At 37.1% G+C, this 23,527-nt stretch overlaps 3 protein-coding genes across 4 annotated transcripts; 1 reads left to right on the top strand and 2 right to left on the bottom strand.

The window, feature by feature from the left end:
• Positions 1–2,648: 2,648 nt before the first annotated feature.
• On the top strand, positions 2,649–6,917 carry LOC132310473 (putative anthocyanidin reductase). Of its 2 annotated transcripts, none has more exons than XM_059808645.1 (6): positions 2,649–2,858; positions 5,301–5,468; positions 5,581–5,798; positions 5,890–6,049; positions 6,442–6,628; positions 6,709–6,917. In XM_059808645.1, exons 1-6 carry the CDS (start codon positions 2,705–2,707, stop codon positions 6,863–6,865), a joined length of 1,044 nt encoding a protein of 347 aa, XP_059664628.1. In that variant the 5' UTR covers positions 2,649–2,704; the 3' UTR covers positions 6,866–6,917. The 2 variants fall into 2 exon arrangements, with proteins under 2 accessions (XP_059664628.1, XP_059664627.1); XM_059808644.1 differs by having other exon boundaries at positions 6,418–6,628.
• A 2,823-nt stretch (positions 6,918–9,740) lies between these two features.
• Positions 9,741–12,750, bottom strand: LOC132308478 (uncharacterized). Its single transcript, XM_059806562.1, has 3 exons — positions 12,548–12,750; positions 11,287–12,423; positions 9,741–10,563 (listed from the first exon to the last, which is right to left on the bottom strand). The coding sequence occupies exons 2-3, from the start codon at positions 11,990–11,992 to the stop codon at positions 9,932–9,934; spliced, it is 1,338 nt and encodes a 445-aa protein (XP_059662545.1). The 5' UTR covers positions 11,993–12,423; positions 12,548–12,750; the 3' UTR covers positions 9,741–9,931.
• Positions 12,751–19,985: 7,235 nt separating this feature from the next.
• On the bottom strand, positions 19,986–22,163 carry LOC132309945 (uncharacterized). Its single transcript, XM_059808196.1, has 3 exons — positions 21,636–22,163; positions 20,625–21,530; positions 19,986–20,207 (listed from the first exon to the last, which is right to left on the bottom strand). Exons 1-3 carry the CDS (start codon positions 22,161–22,163, stop codon positions 19,986–19,988), a joined length of 1,656 nt encoding a protein of 551 aa, XP_059664179.1.
• Positions 22,164–23,527: the final 1,364 nt, after the last annotated feature.

Genomic DNA, 23,527 nt, shown 5'->3' with positions numbered 1-23,527 from the left:
AAAAAAATTGGAACATTAATCCAAACCTTCCAACAGCCATAGCTAGGGTTTTTATGTAACTATCTATGATCTCATCCCTGGTAATGTCGTCCTCCTTGGGTTTTTCCATCACAACATGCCAGTGCTTGAAATCGAGACCCTTAAGGATCTGCCCGGTTGGACTATTCGACGATTGAGGGTCTGAGTCCTTGAGACACAATGGCTTCTGAAAAGTCGAGCAACATCGGATTGCAGTCGCTGCCGGCGACAGTTGGTGTAAACTGGCGGAGATGGCGGCGAGAGGGCGTACACGGAGAAGAGATGAAGGAAAAAATGGCCGGTTAGAGAGAGAAAGAGAGGTGTAGGAGCGAGAGGGGACAGAAGAGAGGATTTGTTTGGTGGAGGGTAAAGAACGAGTGAAGTGACGAGTCGCCATGTTCTCTGCAAAAGATGGACAAGATTTGGGTTTTAGAGGGGTTTATGCAGAAACTTATACCGGGGAAATCACGTGATAGTGAAGACTCTTTTGGGTAAGTTGACTAAATGTACGTCTCATCAACGCCAAATTTTAAAAATATTACGGAGTACCAACAATTTGAAAATTTTAACAAAAATAAAATATTATTCTAATATTATAACATATAACATCATTTCTATGACTCTATAATTAAAGGGAGGTGCTATTCGACACAACTGTCTTTCTAAATTTTCTCATCTTATCTCTAATTTTTAGTTTACAGTATCAAAAATAAAATTTATGTCCAATAAATTGTCTCTTTTGACCTAGACCTAAAAAAAAAAAGTAACTATTGAAAAACAAAAAAAAAAAAAAACCTTAAAAAAGATTTTTATTGAAAATTATTATTTCTTTTGTCAAGATAAAAAACAAATACGAAAAAAGAGAATTAAAAAATATATATATTGAATATTTCTCTTTTGATAAGACCCCAAAAAAATAAATTATTTCTTTTGAATTTGTTTTGATTGCACAAATAAAAAATAAAAATGATCAGTTTTAAATAAATTATCTCTTTTGACTACCAAAAATAAAATGATCAATATGGAAATTATTTTTTTTGAGAGGACCTCCAAAAAGAACAAGGAAAGAAAGTATAGCACAGAGACAAAAAATAGTAAATGAACTAAAAAATAAATAAATAAAGTGGTATAAAGGGTAGTTATGGTATCATAAAATAAGGCATAGTGCATTAATGAATTCAAAGACTTTTTTGTCAATTAAAAAAAAAAAAAAAGAAGGTAAATGGAGTATAATTGAAGAAAAGTGGACACCTCCCTTAAATGAATATAAAAATACTTTATTATCTTGATTCCTAATTGAATTAGCGAAATTGTTTTTATTTTTAAATTAAATAATAATTTATAACTGCATGGATTTCTATAGCTCATGAAACTCTTTTTGTTTCAACTATTAATTTTAATATGATTATCACTAACAAGTCGGTTCATATTTGATCCATTGATAAAAATTGAATTAACCCGAATCTAATAAGAAACTTATGACCCGACCTTAAAATCTAAACATTTCATCCTTAACCTGTTGATAAATCTGGTATGATTTGAATTTAATAAAAAAATTGAAAAGTAAGAATTTTGGTATCGATGGGTCATTGACCCGTTGGTAAATCTCCGAGTTGATTATTATTTGGTCAATTCTATATTCAAAAGTGTTATATACTCAATTTTGATCTGTATTTGAAATTTTCTCTAAATATCTGAAATCGAAATCGATTCTTGAACTTCCACTGGTTGGTTTTTGTGTTGAGTGAGAAAATCGAAACTTAAACGAGCTATAAGTTTAAAAACAGTGTTTTAAAGTCATAACCAATGTTGTACTTGGGAATATTTAATTTTTATCCGATGAGTTGACGTATTTAATTTTTATCCGATGAGTTGAAGCATTTAATTTTTATCCAATGAGTTGAACTTGTGATCTATGTAAAATAAAATATAGAACCAAATTTGTTTGGTACGCATTGGAAACTGAATTAAAAAAAAAAAAAAAAAAAAAAACTAAGTTGGCCAAAAAATAAGAAATTTTAGTGTCTAATATATATCTCTTAATTTTTTTTTTTTTTTGAAAGGCAGTATGACTCGAATTTGAAAGTAAAAATAAAAAATAAATTTTAAATTCAAACACCATTCGTGATGACAAGTGCTATCAACCATTATATAATATCATACCCAAAAAAAAAAAATACATTTATTTAGTAAATTCTAATTATAATGTGTTATTAAAATAATTGGAGTATTAAAATATTTATGCAGAGTAAGTTAGTCTATAAAGGAGTACATGTGTAACTTGTGAGATGTGCAATGGCAGATGAAATCAAACGACATACAAGGACAAAGAGCTTTATAGGCGCAGGCCAGATGGATGTTCACACATATCCCCACCACATCAATGAATCACAAAGGGAGTTCAACATTTGTGCCAATGCATGTGAGATGTACCAAAATTTCTTTATTTTTTTCCCTACCAAAATTTCTATACAATTATTAACAATGCACTAGTGTCAGTACTACGAACAGAGCAAGCAAGTCACGTTCCATTCACTCCAAAATAATACGAGTAATTAAACAAGCCAGTCTGTGGAATAAATTAGTCTGTAGCTCCTTAATTAGTACAGTAGTATTGATAATGAGGTCTCTGTTAGTGGTGTGTTTGATTTGTTAAATTGGGGATTTTTTTTTTCTATCAGAGAAAATGGAAGATGATAGAGAGATGAAGATGGAGAGGAGGAGAGAGAAAGGAGCACCCACTTATTGTGTGACTGGAGCAACAGGTTACATAGGCTCATGCTTGGTCAAGTCTCTCTTACAAAGGGGCTACTCTGTTCACGCCACCATCCGCGATCCTGGTATGCTCTCATCTTTCTCTCTCTCTCTCTCTAAAGTTCAAAGCTTGATGTTTTTCTGCAATTTAATTAAGTCTCACATCTTCTAGTTTGTAACCAGTTTAGTTAATTTATTCATTCCATACAATTTTATAAAAATAAGAAGCAATCAATTTGTAGTTAGCGTTTCCTCTTCTTTCTTAAATATATATGCCAAGTGCAGGGGTTCTTAACTAGAGTACGTAATATAATTTTGTAATAAATACAAATAAAAGAGGAAGAAAAGCAGACAAACCAAAAGATTGATGATTAGAGTAGGGATGTTTACCTCTAGGATTGTATGTCATGATTCCCCTAGGTGTACTTGTCCTACCTAAGGGGTCAAATCTCTCTCGTTGCCATGCTCTGTCATGAAAGAGGCACATTAAATTTCTAATGCTGACATTAAATTCATTCATATAGGTAACAATAACAGGGGTTAAAGCAATTTTAAACGGAGCATTAATGATGATTGTAAGGGTTTTTGTTGTGTTCATCGTTCCTTTGGCTAGGACATTTTTTTGACTTTTCATCCGTCAATCCAAAATCATTATAGGTGTCCCATATGTCTATTATAAGTACATGAGAAGACCCTACATTTATGGAGGAGTCTCATAGTGACTTGTAATGATACTTGGGTTTTTGGGCTTTGAGGGTAGTCCTTGAGGTTTCCTGGTGTGATGGGGCTTCATTAGTCTTGAAGATAATGCCTTCAAGGTTTGGTGACCTGACATGTTGTCAAGATTTCTTTGGACTCAAGGGTAATGCTCTCAAGGTTTGGTGACCTGACATATTGTCAGAGTTTTTAGGACTCAAGGGTGGTACTCTCGAGGTTTGGTGACTTGACGGGTCATCAAGGTTTCTTTTGTCTGGAGGGTGATGTTCTTAATGTTTGGTGACTGACTTGTCGTCAAGTTTTCTTTTCTGGGCTTTGAGGGTATATTAGGTGCCCTGTCGTGCCCTTAGAGCATCTCCAATCCAATGTTATATTGGCTGCTATTTCTATACTATAGCTGGAGATAGTAAAAATGGGTTCTCCAATGTAATGCTATATGCGCTGCCAAATTTTAACTTTGCCAAAACTTATGCCAATTATAGCACAAGAAATAGCTACTGCTGTTTCAGAAAAAGAGAACGGCAGAGAGAGAGAAAGAGAGCCGCCGGGGGGGGGGGGGGGGAAGATATGGGTTTTGATTTTTGAACAATCTGAAATGATATGCTGATATGGGTTCATATATATATATAAGATCATAAAAAATTTCACCAAATAGGATTGCAAAACAAGAATTACAGACATAGTTGATTTAGAAAAAAAATTAAAACAAAACCCATACGTGCAAGTTAGCGTGATCTCCTTCCAACAACACTTCCAAGCACACGACACCGATCTGATCATAGCCATTGTCCCCAAATCAGGCACCGCTTGGTCCAAGGTCCTTGTCTTCGCCATCGATCATGAACCGCACTCTTTATGGTCCAAATGACAACCCTATGCTCACTGTCAATCCTCATGACCTCGTACCCTTCATGGAGTTGAATCTCTACTTTGACAAAACCAACCTCCCGAACCTTGAGGATAGAAGTGACCCGAGAGTTTTCTCAAAAATATACAGAAACCAACCTCGCGAACCTTGGCCTAATTATATGGGTTTTGAACTTCTGATTCTAATTGATTTTGTAGTTTGCAGTTGCACAGAGAAAGACACAGGGGGCAATTTCAGAGTTGAGAACGAGAATAGAGAAGGAGGCGATTGGGGAGCCTGAAATGATTTGCCCTAAAATTATATATATTTTTAATAATAATATAATCAAATATAAATAATATACATATATATATATATATATATATATATATATATATATATATTTCCGAAAAAGAAAAAAAAATTATATAATAATATAATCAAATATATAAATTTATACATATATATACATTTTTGGGTCCTTTTTTGATCAGATATTTTAGATTTTTGATTCTTTTTAATTAAGTTTAATTTTAGTTTCCTTCTAATGTTTGCAACTTGACTTGGAATGTGCCTAATATTAACATTATTGATGCAAATATGAATGGTGGGAATGGCAGTTGAAAAATAATAGTGGTTGTGTCAAAAAATAGCATTTTGCATATAATGCATCATTGGAGCAGAATTGTTAAAATGTAGCATTTTGACACTGTAACACTGTCAAAATATAGATTTGGCATCCGAATTTAGCATTTTACCATTGGAAATGCTCTTAGGGTTTCTTTGATAACTCGTTGAGTGGTTTTGGCCACGTCGGTTTTTCTTTGGTTTTTCAAACAGCCATGTGGTCATTAGGTTGGGTTGTTTTGGCCACAAAGGTGGTGTTTATTTGACTTTTCAAACAGCTATGTAGCTAGCACTGTTTGTGTTAGGCACCTACACTGACGAATTCTAAAAATTTCAGCCAAGTCTATGCATCTATTAACATCCTGGCGTGGTGGTGATCGGTTGAAATTGTTCAAAGCTGATTTGCACCAAGAAGGTAGCTTTGATGAGGCTGTAAAGGGCTGCAATGGAGTATTTCATGTTGCTGCTTCAATGGAGTTTGGAGTTTTAGTCAAAGACAACATTGGTAATGCATGTTTGTGACTATTTTTTCAAATGTTCTGAGCTATTCAAACTATCTTTTTCTCTTTTCTCTCTCCCATTTTCAGATTAATTCAAACTAACGTTTCAACTTGCAGAGAATTATGTTCAATCCAATATCATAGACCCTGCAGTCAAAGGAACCTTAAATCTTCTCAAAGGTTGCTTGAAAACAGAATCTGTTAAAAGGGTCATTTTCACATCTTCCATCAGTACTCTAACTGCTAAAGATGGCACTGGAAACTGGAAACCTGCAGTTGATGAATCTTGTAAGACTCCTATTGATCATGTCTGGAAAATGAAAGCCACTGGATGGGTAATGCTTCCTCTTCCTGTTGTTCATTGTTACCTATAACTAACATTGTTCAATTAATTAAAGTAGATACTATAACTTTTTAATTTTGTAGGTTTATGTACTTTCAAAGCTTCTAACAGAGGAAGCAGCCTTTCGATTTGCGAAAGAGAATGGAATTGATATTGTCTCTATCATAGCAACAACCGTTGCTGGCCCATTCTTCACTTCAGCAGTTCCATCAAGCATTCGAGTTCTCTTGTCGCCAATAACAGGTGATTATAGCAAATTTGCTGACTTGCTGATAAATATATATATATATATAAATATATTTATATTTATTTATTTGTTACATCACACAAATAAAAATGTGGCTGTATAGCATGTCATTCAATGAATATGCATGCATCTTTCAATTCTTTTGCAAGCCAGTATCCATGCCTGAAATACATCTTGATATTCTGCAACCCATAAATGTAAATTACAAACCCGTTCACTTCGCATACATCCAGAGATACAGTTCAAAAGATTTTCTTTCAATTCATCTGAAATTTGTTCAACTCCCACAAATAAAGTTAGGTTAATGTATGTATATTTAAACAAGTGGAGATCATTTTGTACTATGCTGACTTCACTGCTTCAGGTGATCCTGAATTCTTTCCAATAGTATCTGCTGTGAATTCAAGAATGGGGTCAATTGCTATAGTTCACATCGAAGATATATGCAGTGCCCACATATTCCTTATGGAGCATGCTAGAGCAGAAGGTCAGTACATATGTTGTGCCCATAGTTGTCTAATGTCTGAATTGGTTGATCGCCTTGCAAAAGAGTACCCCTCTTCTAATACACAAAGGTAATTCTTTCTTGCGAGTTCCGAAAGTTGCAGATTGCTTGTAATTATTTCAGATGGTGAATTTTCTTTACGTTTTCTAGGAATTTGGAAGAAGAACAAGGTTCAGTTCCCTCCAAGATTTCTTCAGAGAAGTTAGGAGCTCTGGGCTTTACTTACAAGTATTGCTTAGATGACATAGTACATCATAGTGTTAGGTGTTGTATAGATTATGGTTTTTTACCTCTCACTGGAAAGTAGTGGATGCTGTTAAACTAAATGAGGGAACAGAATTAATAGACACAGTTCTTAGCAAAACAATAATGAAATCAATTTTAAAAGATGATTTTTGTATTATTGTCTGCAAAAATAAATGTGAGACAGAGGTTCACAAGATTCAGATTATTGCTAATATTTGGTTATTAGTTTTTTTTTTAATCACGGCGAACATGTATCATTCGTAATGCACTGACTTTAAGGTTTAATACTGGAACATGTTGAAGTGGCTGTAACTAATTGAATGTTTAGAGAATGACCAGTGACTGTAACTAATTGAATGTAAATAATCAATTTTAAATGCTCAATAAAAAGAGGGTTTGTGCTAAACCATTCAGGTGAGTTGATTTGTGCTGGAAATTTAATTCTACAGTTGAGGCACTAATAAATGTGGAAGCCCTGTTAGAATAACAAAATTTAGCCAAAAAAAAAAAATGAAATGGTTTTAGAAATCACCAATACCAACGACTCAGATGTTATAATTTGTTTGTGAAGCTTGTAGCAGAGTTGCCTACTTAACAAAGTAAGATCTAGGAGCGTTCTATTCTAGCCTTCTGGGGTCAGACACACAAATCCTATTTTCACAACTTGCTCTAGCTAGAACCATCCTCTTGGAGTTCTATTCTAGCCTTCCGGTGCAGAAATACCTCTTAATTTCATATCACTATAAACCCAAATTCTTAATATGTCATCTTTATAAAGTTGTGAGATATGGTTCATTGACTGTTGAATGTTTCCAAGATGCTGAAATAACCAGAGGCAGTTTTCTGGCATCTAAAATATATAACTCAACTAACTGGGAAGATTTAGGGTACAACATTAATGCCAGAGTTGGACCACATTGACAAAGATGGAGACCAAGCCATGATTATGATGATGATGTTAGAAATTTTGTGAGAAATTTGTGAAAACTTTGTAAAAACTCTCACTATCCCAATGGTTTGGGAGATTTGGAATATAACAAGATGAGATATATTCAGCTCTTATGAAAAATTACTTACTCTACAGATACATATATAAACCTGTTTGATCCATAAGTAAGTAGCACCTATTAAGCCAAATGCCTGGTCTCATTGCCATATGACACCCTTATCCTAGTCTCCAATAAATTTTTTGTATTAATTGCACTGCACTGGGTTAGTCTAAGAATAGACCATGCCATACTAGTCAACTGAGCAATTCTGTTTCTCTACAAGTTGCTAAAAGATTTAATAGATTCTTTTATGCAGCTAATTTTTCCCTTTTTCTCCCAATACTGTCATCTCTCTCCAAATGGTTTTAGCATAGTAATTTCAAAAGAGCAGTTCTTAATGGTACCTTATCAGTCAGCAGGATTGACAATTTGACATAATTTGAGCTCAGAAAGGAGCAGCCCACCAGATGAATAGTCTAAATCAACAGTCAGTGCCAATTGCAATAAATTACCTTCTTTTGTGTTCAATGCCCCAAACTACTCCCATTCTAACATTTAAGACTAACAACTGTATTCTACTCAATTCTTTGTATTCAAACAAGTTACGAGGGCTAGATACACTCAAATTGGTTTTCATGTATCTATACAGACATTTCAGTAGAGAAATGAATAACCATGTCCGGGTAGGAGAGTATATTCGGTGTGGCCCATGCACCGGATTATCAAATCCTTCTGTTTTTGCACGTGTTGTGCACAAACATCTCTAATGTGTCTAGTGCACCAGATACACTGAATACCTACTCCCACCTAGATGCTAAAGGACAAGTAGAAGTTACCATCTACGAAATCCTAGGGAGAGATGGAAATCCTAACCTTGTCTTAAATGACTACTGCACCACATTACAATTAAAGAATAGAACAGCATTTACAGAAGAAAATTTAATTAAGGATAAGTGTTAAAAAAAATTAAAAATAAAAAAAGAGGCCTAGACAGGGAGCACATGACATACGTAATCTTTCTTGGATTTTGTCTACTAGTTTTGGATCAATCTTTTTCTAAAACATAGCCATTCAACTAGGACCACATATCCTTTCACACTGAATGCTGGTATTAATATATATTTTGTGTGCAATCAATACATCCCAACAAATACAAATATACTTAGCAAAGTCATTATATCATAACTACCGTGATCCTCCCGTCTTCAAATCACATGGAACATTGGAACCTAAGCATATAGTAAGTAAGCATAGTAAGTAAATATGCTGTGTTGCACAAGGATCACCTCTAATTGTACAGTAGTTTATTTTTTTTATTTTTGTAAAAAAAAGTACATTCCAATAATTTTCTACTGTGCATTCCAAACATGAGTGACGTAGTCATTTCTGGACCACTCATTTTAAAATGAAATAAATGACACTATTTCACTATAGGCGATTTTTTACCCTGTGCTGTCTTGCTTGTTAACGTGTGAAATTTTGGGTGGTTGCTTGTTCAAGACCTTGAAGATTTCTAAGTATATACTTTACCCATGGCAAAATTATTATTACTTGCAACCCTAACAGACAAAGTTGAGGTGCAAGGTCAAAATCAAGGTTAGATGCGTGTTGACCATGACGGAAAACACAATCTGTTAAAACTATTCTGTAATTATTTCATCAAATTTTGACAACCAAACTACTATTTACTGTTTACAAATTAGTCAAAACATTAAGATTAAAATTCGAATAGTTAATTAAGTTTGTGGTTTTATTTACCAATATTGAGTCAATCAGAGCAAATGTACTCAAAAAAAAAATTTCAACTAGCTTCAACGATCTTTAGTAAAGATAGTGTATAACTTCGAACACGTTTAAGAGAACAAATAGATTCACCAGTAAAAACCTAAAAAAAAAAAAATGTACAGATTCTTGAAAAATATTTGCAGCAACAGCACAAGCCAGGAATGAGGAAAAAATACAATACCAAGGCATATGGAAATGTTTTGGAGAGGCAGATACAGTAGGCATGGGGAAGCCCAAATATATAGATCTACAAGCAAGTGCTAGAAGAATCAAGCTTCTATCAAAAGGGAGAAAAAAGTACATCTACCATAAACAAAAATGATTCACATAACCTTCATAAGAAATTGTTCTGTTCAGGGTTTGCATATTACCACAAAGCAAGGAAGGAGAGCTCTGGGATTGAGCAAATAGAGCTCCTCAATATTTGAATAAAGACCAATCTTCCCAGCCAATGAATCGAATCCCGACTGACCTGCCATTTCTTGTATGTTCTCCAGTGGCCGGTGAACCCTTCCCGCGATAACTCTGCAGACTATTAAAGCCTTCCTCAGAGATGGATCGTCTTCAAGGATTTCTATAGATTCAAAAGCTCTCCCACTTGTGGAAGTTGTGAAAACACCGATTCCCCCCTTAAGTTCCTTCTTAGTGGAGAACCCACCTCTTATGATTCGACAAACACAGCATTTATCAGATATACAGAGACTGGATGATCCATTCATGCCAAGAGAGCATGCCAAAGTTGTGCCATAAAACCTCAAAAGTTCATTCCCATCAGCAAGACAACGAGGGTGTTTCTTTTGTAGTTTGCTGGCTTTGATCTTCACCATTTCTCTGTATTCTTCAAACCGGGCGAGAGTTTTTTGCATGTTGTGAACTTTCAGAATCCTCTCAATTCGACCACAATGGTTTTCAGACTTCAGCAAGCTTGTCCGGCAAATTATTTCAACAATTTTCTTAGATGAGTCCCCTTCCACCAGCTCAGTAACTGTGATAGAACATATAGTAAAGATGCTACCGAGATGGTCCAGATTTAAATGAATAATAACACAGTTGAGCAAACCATAATTTGAGACTGGTGAAGCATAAATTCAAGAAATGACTGCAAGAACCCAATATGTATATTTTGGCAGATAATGAGACACCTCACAATGAGGAAGTTGAAAGTAGAAATTCTACCGAAAATGGGATTCAATGTCTACTAAATCCAAAAATTATTGCAAAATCCGGTAAAAGTGCTGGAAAATAATTCTATATAAGAAAAAATATCTACAGAAAATTGATGTCTTGTACATCCAAAACTATTGCAAAATCTGAGGAGAATACTAATCAGGAAAAGGGTTCAAATTAACTGGAGATGTAGAAGAAAAATCAGTTCAGTGGGAGAGAAAAAAAAAAAAATTGTTAGATATCTTCAACTCCTTGTTCTGAAAAAATATCAGCTTCTCAAGAAACCACTTTATTTTGACCAAAAAGTAAAAGTATTTTCAGGATATACTTTAATAATCCTTGGTGAATCTTGATTAAAGGTGTCCCTAAGAAATAGAAGAAAAAGGAACAATGGATGCAAATCAAGCACAGGGAGTTTGCTTTAAGGCGACATAAAATGGTTTGGGGGACCCTTAAATTGGGAAACACAAATACCATAATGAAGAAAGTAGACATAAATAAAGATAAGGACCAAATGGAAATCATGATGAGGGTTTCTTACCAGCATGTTTACAAAGATGATGTGCTTCAAGAGCTTCCCACTTGCCAAACTGTTCTCCACATTTGTGGCATTGCAATGTAGAAGACCCATTAGTATCTCTCTCAAGACAAGCCCTAGGGTTTGAAGGATTACCATTAGCACCACCACCACCACCGAAAATACCAGTACCCCCAAATACAGATCCTTCCCTATCTGACAATAGAGCACCATTCTTTCTTGAAGGAGTTGTGGAGGCTCTCATTGAAGTGTTAAAATAGTGCATTGAAGGGTGCCCTCCAGGGCCTGGGGTACCAGGCTTTAAAGTACCCACAAATGTTGAGTCACCACCAAACCCACCAGCCCCACCACCACCACCAGGACCACCACCACCACCACCACCACCACCACCAATCCCTTCTTGGAAACCACCAAAACCAGTGATTTTGAGCTCACATGTTGAATTGCTCAGAATCACTTCATGGGTTATTGGGTTTAGGAATTCGCTGCTCCCTATAGATCTTGGACTACAAGTTGGAGGCTTCTCCATGTGTCTCTTGCTTCCATGAATGACATCTTTGAGATTGGCTATGGACCTTGAACAGCCTGACCTGCCTGCTTTTCTTGTCAAGATTGTGCTCAAGTGTTTCCTGGCCGTTGGATCATGAACATCAGATGGCTCTGATTTGCAGTGTAAAGATTTCTTCAAAGAAAACCAAACTGTTGGCATATTTTCCCTTCTCTCAGTCACCACAGGCTTCAGAGCACCTCTTTTCTCCTGCTCAAAGCATATTCATTTCCATTCCCATTGTGGGCATAAAGGCATCTAAACATCAAAAACAAACACTATCTTCCAACTATGTATTTTCCTTCTCATTCTCAGAACCAATGGGTCATATACAATTTGAAGACAAAACCAAATTAAAATTTCTCGAGAAACACCCAGAAAAGAGCTATACTTTTCAAAGACGAAATCATTCTATGCAATGCATTTTAAAAGCCATCCAACCACCAACACTTAAAGCACTGCAGATTTTTCCTAAAATGGTTGTCATGAAATGGACGGCCATGTTCATCTATGAAATGCAACATGGACACTTGATAAGATAAGAAAAGAGACAATTAAAAATGAAAAGATTCACCGTATGGTTGAAATCATACCTGTCCAAAATAAAATGATAAAAACAAAATAGATTAGATAGTCTAACCATATACAACTAAAAAAATGAATATAAAATTTTGAATAAAATGATAATGTGTGGTTTAACTGAATTTATGATCTTACTGGTTAATGGAACCTGTGGATGCGAGAAACATTGTTTGAACAAAATAAAATGGTTGAGAAATGAAGAGTGAGAAAGGAATGGACTTGAAGGAAGAAACAAAGGGAGCCCATTTAAAAAATGGAAGAACTCAGAAATTCAAGAAAATGAGAATCTTAGGGTTCTCGGGTAACATGAAAATTGACAAGGAACCTGATAAAAACCTTGTTCAGTGTCATTAATAAATTGCAGAGGTGAATTTAATAGTAAACTAAGGTACACATTTAAAACTCGAAAACAGACAGTGAATTTAATTTGATTGACACCAGACACCTATGAGTCACCTCATTTGAATTGAATGTTCCCCGAAAAAAAAAAAAACAAAAAAAAAAACCGTCTCTTTCCATGGAACCTATTTAAATTGATGATACAACACTTACGCAATAATTTTACCTTCAAAATATTACACTTTTGTATTAATTTTGCGTTCTTGATGTAATCCTGGACAAAAATTTGAACAGGAGAGGGGATCTGTTGTGCACTCTCTGAGGCAACTGCAGACTGCAGCTGAACAATTGTCGGATGGTATTGTTACCAATAACTAACCTTTGCTGTATTAAATTTTTTTGACAATTCTATTTAATTAAATTGATGAAAAAAAAATGCCTCGAGTTTTAATTCTATTGTCAATTACTGTATTTTATGAGATGAGCATCACGAGCACAAACCAGCAAAACCATAATTGAATGATGTTATGCATACGCAGAAGTTTCTTGCTATCATATACAGCAGACACTTTTAATGTGTAAGACACATTTTTTAATAACATCTTAAGTCTCGAGATGTTAGTATGTAAAGCATACAAATTTACATGATGGCGTAGCAGGTGGTGACAGATAGTATCAGATTCAATTTTTAATTAGAAATGGAGTGCGCGCACAAGTTCATACAGATTAAGCCAGTGAGGATGAATCTCAAAAGAATAATTGTCACATCTCACAAACGTGAGAGAGAAGTTTAAAGTTCATAGGTATTTTCATACATAGATATCCCTTGGCCATGTAAATACAAAATTATGAACATTAAAAGAAGAGTATACAAAGCCGACAATATTTACATGAATGGTAACATTTTCATAAATTAAGCATGGGATGGAATTAAGGTAAGTAAATGTAAAATGGATTTAGAAAAAATAATGTCACAGTATGGTCGTAAGAAGTTTGGCCATATAATGCGAGTGTGGACACCCAAACCACTGCATCTAGCTCAGTAAAACAGAGTTTGAAAATTTGAATTAAGTATAAATACTGTTCACACGTGAGTCTGTCATTAAATGGAAGTCGTAATTGGTGGTATTGAAAATTTTAAATTTCAAATACCTCATATGCACCAGTAAAGACACAACATAATATACCCATTGCAAATTTACAATAGTAAATACTACTGTAACAACTATGTAATAGGACCACTGGATAGTTAATATACCGCAAATGAAATAGGACACCAATGCGGACAAGAAAGCCAGTAAGTTGTTTAGCATAGAATGCAGACAGACACTTGGTGCCTGAAAATGATAGACGAATGGATTTGACGAGTTTATATGAGAAAACAACAGATAAACTATATGCCACACACACATTATATATTATATCCCTCTGTTTTAATTTTATGTGATTTGCCTCTCCAGAAAAATAAAAAATGAAAAAACTGAAAACTACTTCTACAAAATTGAGCCACGCACTCAAATCTCAAACGTTTTATTTCATTAAGCCTTGTCCTGTCCTAAATCACACATAGCTGGAGCAGGCGCGGGAGGAGAATAAATTCAAGAGTAGGAGTTCAAAAGTCACAAAATCTAAGTTATACAAAGTGAGAATGAGAACGAGAGCACACTTATAGTGTAAGAGCGATATCTGTTAAAAAAAATTGTGTGACTTAGGTCCTGTCACTTTTTTTTTTTTCCAATAAAAATGCACCGATACACAGGATGCATAGATCAAATGAAAGATAAACTACTCAATAACAGATAATAAAACCAGCATTGATAACAATATTATGGTGACAATTGCAAAGGGAACAACATGATACAAGGTTGGCATAATTATTATCAGGTGCAACAAACAGCAATTATAAACAAAAATTATGAGTGACCTATCTTACTTCATGTCATTCAATGGACATTGAAAATGATTAAATGAGATTTGGCCAAGGTAAGTAGAGCTTTACAGTGACATTAAACCTTTTACATATGACTGAATTTTGGACTAACAATTGGAGCATATCAATTTTTATAAGTAGAAAAAAATGAATTTTATTGGTCATCTTGGTTTATATAAACACACACATTTCCTTTCTTTACTGTATCTTGTTTTACTATGTGATGACCCGAATTTTAGGATTTTAATTTAATTTATTTTACGATTTTTAGTGAACTTAATTGGAGATTTAAGTTTTTTAATCTTATTGCATATTTTATATATGTTATTTCTGATAGGAATTGCCTTTAAATTGGGTGTTTATGACTTGGTTTGTATGCGGAAGCAAAAGGAAAAATTCGAGTGATACACACAGAGAGAGAGAGAGAGAGAGAAGTCAGACAGAGAGTTTTGAGATAAAACAGAGCAGCCGAGAGTTGCAGAGGAGGTTGGAGCTTGAGGTTTTTGATGATCCAGTGAAGAGAATTCTTTTTCAGTGTAGGGTTCTCTATACCTTGAATGGCATGGGGTGGTTTTGATTAAATGTTTTGATTAAATGCATATTTATTTTGTTTACACACTCACATGAATATATATGTTTTGTGAAGCTGTTTTGTTAAACCTCCATGAAATTCTTGTTATGGTTTTTCCTATTGGGACTGTTTATCTCACCACCCTCCAGTTTCAGGTACCGAAGATGGACGGGGATCGTAGATACGGGTTTAGGATGAAGAGTCGGCGTTGCGAGTTTTGTTTTTATTATTTGGAGAATTTTTTTGTATATTTGAGGAACTTGACTTTGTATAAAAAGAGGCCATTTTTTTTAGATCCTGGGTATATTTTGATGTATTTGGACTTGTATAAATCGAGGATTTTATTAGAATTGTCGGGGCGTGACATACTACTTGTGTCTTAATTTACTAAAATTTGAAATTTTATGAAGCATGTAACGACCTGAACTTATAACATTATACTAATTAAACTAAAGTGTCACAAGGTAGTTAATATTACATTTATAAAATACTCGAGTCTAATACAAAATATAACAAAATAGAGTGGGTCTTCAAGCTCATCTAAACCTGTGGTGAACCGTCATCCGCCACCTCTTTTCCATATCCTGAAAAATGTTAAAAATAAGGGGGTGAGCATAATGTCACGAGCTTAGAGTTTCAGCACCACTCTAGCTGCTCCCGTGCAGCACCAAGACTTTGCTTTCACTCTCGCAAGTACTTGGTCAGCCTAACTCCCGTGCACACCTTAGCCAACACACTCCCCTCGTGCGCTTACTAGTGTTGTAGTTGCCCTCGCCCTCTCCTTACTTGGCTTGCACACTCATACACACTAAGGCACTTAAGTTGGCAAGGAAAGAACACTTCTATTACTTCAAAGAATGCTTTGTACAAGGCTAACACTCAAGCTCTCTACAAGGCTCTCAAGACTCACTCTAGGACTTGTTGGTTGCAAAATGAAGTCCTACTCCTATTTATAGGCATCCCCATCCCTAATGGATGGCTAGGATGCATTCTAACTAACGGTGGAGATTGATTCTCTAGAATCTTCTTCCACCTTCTACACATCTCCATACATATCTACAACATTCTAGAACCCTCCATACTACTCCACACAATTATGGAGAATTCTAGAACCTTCCACACACTTCTAGAATATACTACACATATCTAGAATCTTCCACACAACTCTAGACTACTCCGAAAGACTCTAGAAACTCCACTTGCCATGCAGTTGCCATGCAGTTGCCATACAGCGTCCTCCTCAGCGTCTGCGTGTCCCCTGCGTGGCACAACCTCCATAGGCGGGGCGTGACAATAAGCTCAGTAGGAAGTGTCTATAACACACTTCTTATGTACCCGTGAATCCATACAATGAATAGATAAAAAGTGAACGGGATCATGCCATCGAAAAACACACATTCTCAACCATAATAATAAGTATATAATAATTATCAACCAATCACAAATTTACCACGATGTCATGAAGTGCAATGTTATGCAAATGTCACTCCCCATTTCCGAAACAATTCCGTTTCAACAACCAAACCGTTAGCGTAGTCCGACCCAAGGCACCTCCATGACGTCACAAAAGGAAGGTTGGTTAACTATTCACGACCACAAAGCACCTCCAAAGCGTCGCATCCGACCTAGTTAATTCAACTACATTCCCTTTTAAACTACACCAACATCACGGACCACTAGGCGCCTCCTAGGCGTCCGGTTTTTCGCAACACTTTTAGAAAATATTTTCTCCAAAACAATTTTATTTGTTCTAACAAATATTTTTCCTCCTTTCTCTTTTCCAATGGATCCATGAATGCTTTATGCTTCAAATCATCAATTTAACTATATGATTTTACACATTTCCATTTACATCATCATCACAATTTGATGAAAATTTCTAAACATTCATTTCTTTTATTTATTTATAACCATAGCACCCAAATTTTTTTTTTTCAAGACAATAAATAAATAAATAATCATGGAACATACAACACATCAAACACTAAGCATGCTCATTTACCGTAATAAAAATAGACATGTATATGAACTCAAATAACACATGGAACACAATTATCTTTTTAATTACACATAACTAAGACAACAACAAGCTAAGTAATTAAAATTTAGCATGCTTAGGATCAAATTTAAGGGGAAAAATTCACCAAAGGCCAAGAAATTGTAGATTAGAACACCCCTACCTCAAATTGATGAAAACCCCCAATTTGAGCCCAAAAACCCTAGAATTTCGAACTCCTTGGAGTGCACCAAATGATGATTGGCTCCTATCAAATTGACGGCCTCAACAAGCTCAACAACTTTGCTTCACAATGTTCTACCAAATTTCAAAGGGATAGAGCTAGATCAAGCTTTAAATGGTGAAAACAAAAATAAAACAAATATTCCAGAGAGAGAGCATGGAACTGCCGAGAGAGAGAACCAAAATGCGTATCTGTAATGGCCTTATGGCCTTTTTGATGTTTTTAATATAGTGGTGGGGCCCACTTATTTTATTTCTTTTTCTTTTAACATTAATTATATATATATACATATATATCACAACATTACATTCTCCCCAATTTTAAAAGATTTCGTCCCCGAAATCAGGCTATACCTGAAGGAGAAAACAACTCTGGATACTTGGAGCGAATCTCCTGTTCGAGCTCCCAAGTAGCCTCCTCAACTCCATAATGCTTCCAAAGAACCTTTACCAACGATATCGTCTTTTTCCTCAACACTTTCTGTTGTGTGTCAAGAATCTGAATTGGTCCCTCCTCGTAGGAAACATCCTCATCAATGTTCACATCAACCCAACTCAAAATATGAGACGGATCTGGTTCATACTTCCGTAGCATTGATACATGGAAAACATTGTGGACCCTGTTCATCTGCGGTGGCAATGCTAATCTGTAGGCAACCTCTCCTACACGGTCCAAGATCTCAAAAGGTCCAATGAATCGTGGCGACAACTTGTCACTCTTTCCAAACCTCATCAACCCCTTCTTTGGAGAAACCCAAAAAAAAACGTGGTCTCCCACCTCAAAGGATAGCGGTCGTCTCCGCCTATCTGCATAACTTTTCTGTTGGCTCTGAGCTGTAAGCAATCTCTGTCTAATCAGCTTAATCTTCTCGGTAGTCTCGAGTATAATGTCGGGTCCTAAGGCGGCTGTCTCGCCCACCTCAGTCCAACAGACAGGAGACCTACAAGGTCTACCATACAACGCCTCAAATGGAGCCATCTGAATACTCGCCTGATAACTGTTGTTGTAAGCAAACTCAATAAGTGGAAGGTGATCCTCCCAACTACAACCCAAGTCAAGTACACAGGCTCGAAGCATATCCTCTAAGATCTGGATGGCACGCTCCGATTGGCCATCCGTCTGTGGATGGAATGCCGTACTAAGGTGCAACGCTGAGCCAAACGTTGCTTGAAGTCCTTCCCAGAACTTCGAGGTGAACTTAGCATCCTTGTCCGACACAATAGCCACTGGAACTCCGTGCAATCTCACAATCTCTTTCACATAAAGTATATCGAGTGCCTCTGCGTCATCTGTTGCCTTAATAGGAAAGAAATGAGCCGTCTTAGTCAATCTATCGATAATGACCCATACGGCTTCCTTTCCCCTCCGTGACCTAGGAAGACCCGTCACAAAATCCATTGCAATCTCCTCCCATTTCCACTGCGCTACCGGCAATGGCTGCAATAAATCAGCTGGTCTCTGGTGTTCGGCCTTCACCTGCTAACAAGTAAGGCACTTAACTACAAACTGTGCAACATCCTTCTTCATTCCATTCCACCAATACTGACGTCTCAGATTGTGATACATTTTGGTACCACCCGGATGAACTGCAAAGTGGGAAGTATGAAACTCCCGTAAGACGTCCTCACGACAAACTGTAGGAACAACCAACAAACTCTTAAACCGTAGACCTCCATCTGCATGTAAGGTCCAATCCTTCACGGTCTCGCCACTGCAGATCAGAGTGTAAATGTCATCCAAATCTGAATCATGTCTCTGTGACTCAATCACCCGTCTAACAAGAGTGGGTTGAGTCATGAGACTAAACAATAATGCTGACTCACTGCCATCATCATCATCATCAAAGCAATACAATCCCATTTCAGCCAAATCTTCCAGCATCTTCCATTTCCGAATGGCTAAACTAGCCAAAGTCCCACGAGATTTCTGGCTTAAAGCATCAACTACCACATTTGCCTTGCCAGAATGATACTGCAAATTAAAGTTATAGTCTTCTAAGAATTCAACCCATCGCCTCTGTCTGTTGTTCAAGTCCTTTTGGGAGAAAAGGTACTTGAGACTCTTGTGGTCCGAGAACACCTCAAATCTCTCACCATACAAATAGTGTCTCAAACACTTCAAAGCAAATACAACTGCCGCTAACTCTAAGTCATGAGTAGGGTAGTTAAGCTCGTGAGTCTTCAATTGTCGAGACCCATAAGCCACTGCTCTATCATCTTGCATCAGTACACAACCCAAACCATCACGTGAGGCGTCACAATAGATCACATAACCCAAGCCACGCTCAGGTATCACTAACATTGGAGCCATAGTCAACCTTGTTTTTAACTCTTGAAATGATGACTCACAGGCCTCATTCTATGCAAATTTAATCCCTTTTCGGGTCAATCTGGTCATAGGAGCTGCCAAACGGGAAAAATCCTTCACAAATCTCCAATAATAACCCGCTAGGCCAAGGAAACTCCGGATCTCAAAGACATTCTATGGTTGCTCTCAATTCAAAACTGCCTCTATCTTTGAAGGATCAACTGAAACCCCACATTCCGAGACAACATGTCCCAAAATTTTCACCTCTTGTAGCCAAAACTCACAATTTTCATACTTGGCATACAAACGGTGCTCCCGTAGAATCTGCAACACTATACTCAAATGAACCTCGTGCTCCTCCCGAGTCCGTGAATATACAAGAATATCATCCACGAAAACTACCACAAACTGATCCAAGTAATCGTGGAAGACACGGTTCATTAGATCCATGAATGCCGCTGGTGCATTAGTTAAACTAAAAGGCATAACAAGAAACTCATAGTATCCATACCGCGTACGGAAAGCAGTCTTTGGAATATCATCTTCTCTAACCCGCAACTGATAATAACCTGACCTCAAGTCAATCTTCGAAAAATAACTGGCTCCCCTCAATTGATCAAATAAATCATATATCCTTGGCAAATGATATTTGTTCTTGATAGTGGCATGATTCAACTTTCGGTAATCAATGCACAACCTCAAAGAACCATCTTTCTTTTTAGCGAACAAGACCGGTGCACCCCACGGTGACACACTCGGCTGGATAAAGCCTTTCGTCCTCAAATCATCAAATTGCTTCTTCAATTCTTCTAATTCAATCGGTACCATACGATACTGTGCCATAGAGATTGGCGCGGTACCAGGCATCAAATCAATAGCATATTCCACCTCTCGGTGTAGAGGCAACTCAGTCAAGTCCTCCGGAAACATATCTAGAAAATCACGCACAACCGCTGGATAATCAACCTCATAAAACTCAACGTCATCATTGGCGAAAAGACTAACCAAGAAGAATGTCTGCCGATCCCGACCCCTAACACCATAAAATGAATGAGTGAGAGGATCGCACCGATCTCCCACAAAACAGAAACAATCCTCATCCGGGGTACACACTGAAATTCTGCTCCTGAAACAATCAATGACAGCTCTGAAGGATGATAACCAGTTCAACTCAAGAATGACGTCAAATCCCGTCATCTCGAGAATGATGAGATCGAACTTAAGAACACGTCCGGCAATTGTGATGGAACAACTCCTACAAACTCTACTAAGAGCAACTGAACCCCCGATAGGCGTGTCAACACAAAGCGGTCTGTCTAATTGACTGACTTCCAAACCCAATGCCCGTGCAAATGATGAAGCAATGAATGAATAAGAAGCACCGGAATCAAACAATACACGAGCCCAAGAATGGGACACAAGAAACATACCGCTTACAACTGAAGGACTGGATGGTGACTCGGCTGGAGTGAGTGCAAACACGCGACCCTGGGTCCTTTGCCCCTGAGAACTGCCTGCCTGATAGCCAGACTGCTGAGTGGGTGCACTCGAAGAAGCTCCCCTACCAGGTCGAGAACTCTGGGTTGACATAGCTGGCTGAGACGGCTGAGGTGGTAGTGGTGGTCGAAACCCTGACTGAACTAGTGTGGCAGACTGCATCTGTCTCTGCTGTGAACCTCCACCTCTGCCCAAACCACTGCCCCGCTGTGGACAATCTTTCACCCTATGGCCCTGCTGGCCACACCCGAAACATCCACCAGACGCCACCTAAATCTAAGTACACTGGGACTTGTGATGCCCTGGCTGCCCATACTTGAAACAAATTATCTGAGCTACCTGTGTCTGAGTGCATTGGGACTTGTAATGTCCCAGCTGTCCGCATCTAAAACAAGTAACATTCGGTGTAGAAGACCCTATGGACACTGAAGCTGTGGGGGTGGATCTGACTGGCTGCTGTCCTCTGAACCCTGACTGCTCATGCTTCTGCTTCTTACTTGATTGACCCTCGGAGAAAGCACTCATACCCCAGTTGTGCTTGTAGGATTCCCTAAGAGCCTTACTGTCCCTGCTTTCAGCCTCAACTACTAAGGCATTTCGCACTGCTTTTGCATACTCTGTCAGTTCTGAAGCAACTACAATTGGCCTGATTGTGAGATTAAGACCATCAACAAATTTCTCTAACTTTCCTTCCTCATCATTAGCAATCCCCGGTGCAAACCTCAAAAGCGATGTAAACTTATTCTCATACTCTGTAACTGTCATGATTTCTTGCTTCAACCCATCAAACTCTTTCTTTAGTTCCCTCCGCTTAGGCGCCGGAAAGTACTTCTCATAATACAACTTCTTAAATGTAATATATATCATAGTATCCAGATTATGGGTGTGAGAAACGGTCTTCCACTAAATCTCAGCATCGCCCACAAAATTGTAAGTAGCCAATGTAATCTTCAACTTGTCTGTTGCCAAATTCATGGCATTAATATGCTTCTCCACCCTATCCATGAAACTATCCGCAACAAGCGGATCTAGACCGCCCTCAAACAAAGTTGGCATCAATTTCACAAACTTTGCAATGTGGTAAAGAGTATCATCTAACTAATTTTTCTTTGGAGGTGGTGGTGGTGGTGCCAGTGGTGGCACAAACTGTGACGATGACGCACCTGTCGGTCGATATGCATCAAAAATAACCTCCTGAACGGCTAACCTCAACTGCTCCCTATTTATCTGAAAAGGTGGGTAAACGGTCCCCCTCGCTTGTCCCTCTCTTGGTGGGACCAAATCACGCAATAAAATATCTTCCTCAACTTGCTCTTAATCCCTTTCCACGGGATTGGAGCTAGAACTTTCCCCGAGATCCCTTTCGTGTTGGCATGACGCTATAAGAAAAAGGAAACGGATCAATAATGATAACACTAAAATACGCACGAGAACGGAATCCTCACATGAATGACTTGACAAATATGGAAACACATAAACACCTTTCTTGCTCCCAGAACACTCAACTAATGAGAAACATGATCATGCTAATAATATACAACAACATTAAGCACTTAGCCCGTAATCATATAAGCAATTAAACAATTAAGTATGCCTTTCAAATAATTAAGCACCTTAACACATAGGCATATAAGCATGCAATCACGTAAGCAATTAAGCAAGTAAGTAAATAACTCAACTCCCCATGCAATCCTAGGTAAGCCTCTACCCATTGTCCTAATGGTATTCGAACCATCGCTCTGATACAAAATTTGTAACGACCCGAATAGATACCAAAATAATAATAAAAATATATAAAAATTTCGGCACGACCTCCGCAGAAAATGTCCCTTAACAACTTGTAGAAATACAAAAATAAATGCAATGGTCTCACTGGGCCTTAATCTAACTTATCCTGTCCCAACGCACAATTCAGATATTATATTACATTCCCAAAATAGCTACATACATACAGAAGTCCCGTTCCTCCATCTCATCCAAACAAGGGATACACTTTAGTTACATCAATTTACAGTCCAAAATGTAGTAAGAATTTAAAAGTCCATAACTTATAACATTATACTAATTAAACTAAAGTGTCACAAGGTAGTTAATATTACATTTACAAAATACTAGAGTCTAATACAAAATATAACAAAATAGAGTGGGTCTTCAAGCTCATCTAAACCTATGGTGGACCGTCGTCCGCCACCTCTTTTCCATATCCTGAAAAATGTTAAAAATAAGAAGGT

Source organism: Cornus florida, unplaced genomic scaffold (assembly GCF_030987335.1).
Source record: "Cornus florida cultivar Cherokee Brave unplaced genomic scaffold, ASM3098733v1 CherokeeBrave_3.0.0_Hap2_Chr05, whole genome shotgun sequence".
NCBI classification, from domain to species: Eukaryota; Viridiplantae; Streptophyta; class Magnoliopsida; order Cornales; family Cornaceae; genus Cornus; species Cornus florida.
Note: the sequence above shows the minus strand (reverse complement) of the source record. Positions and strands in the feature narration are given on the sequence as shown.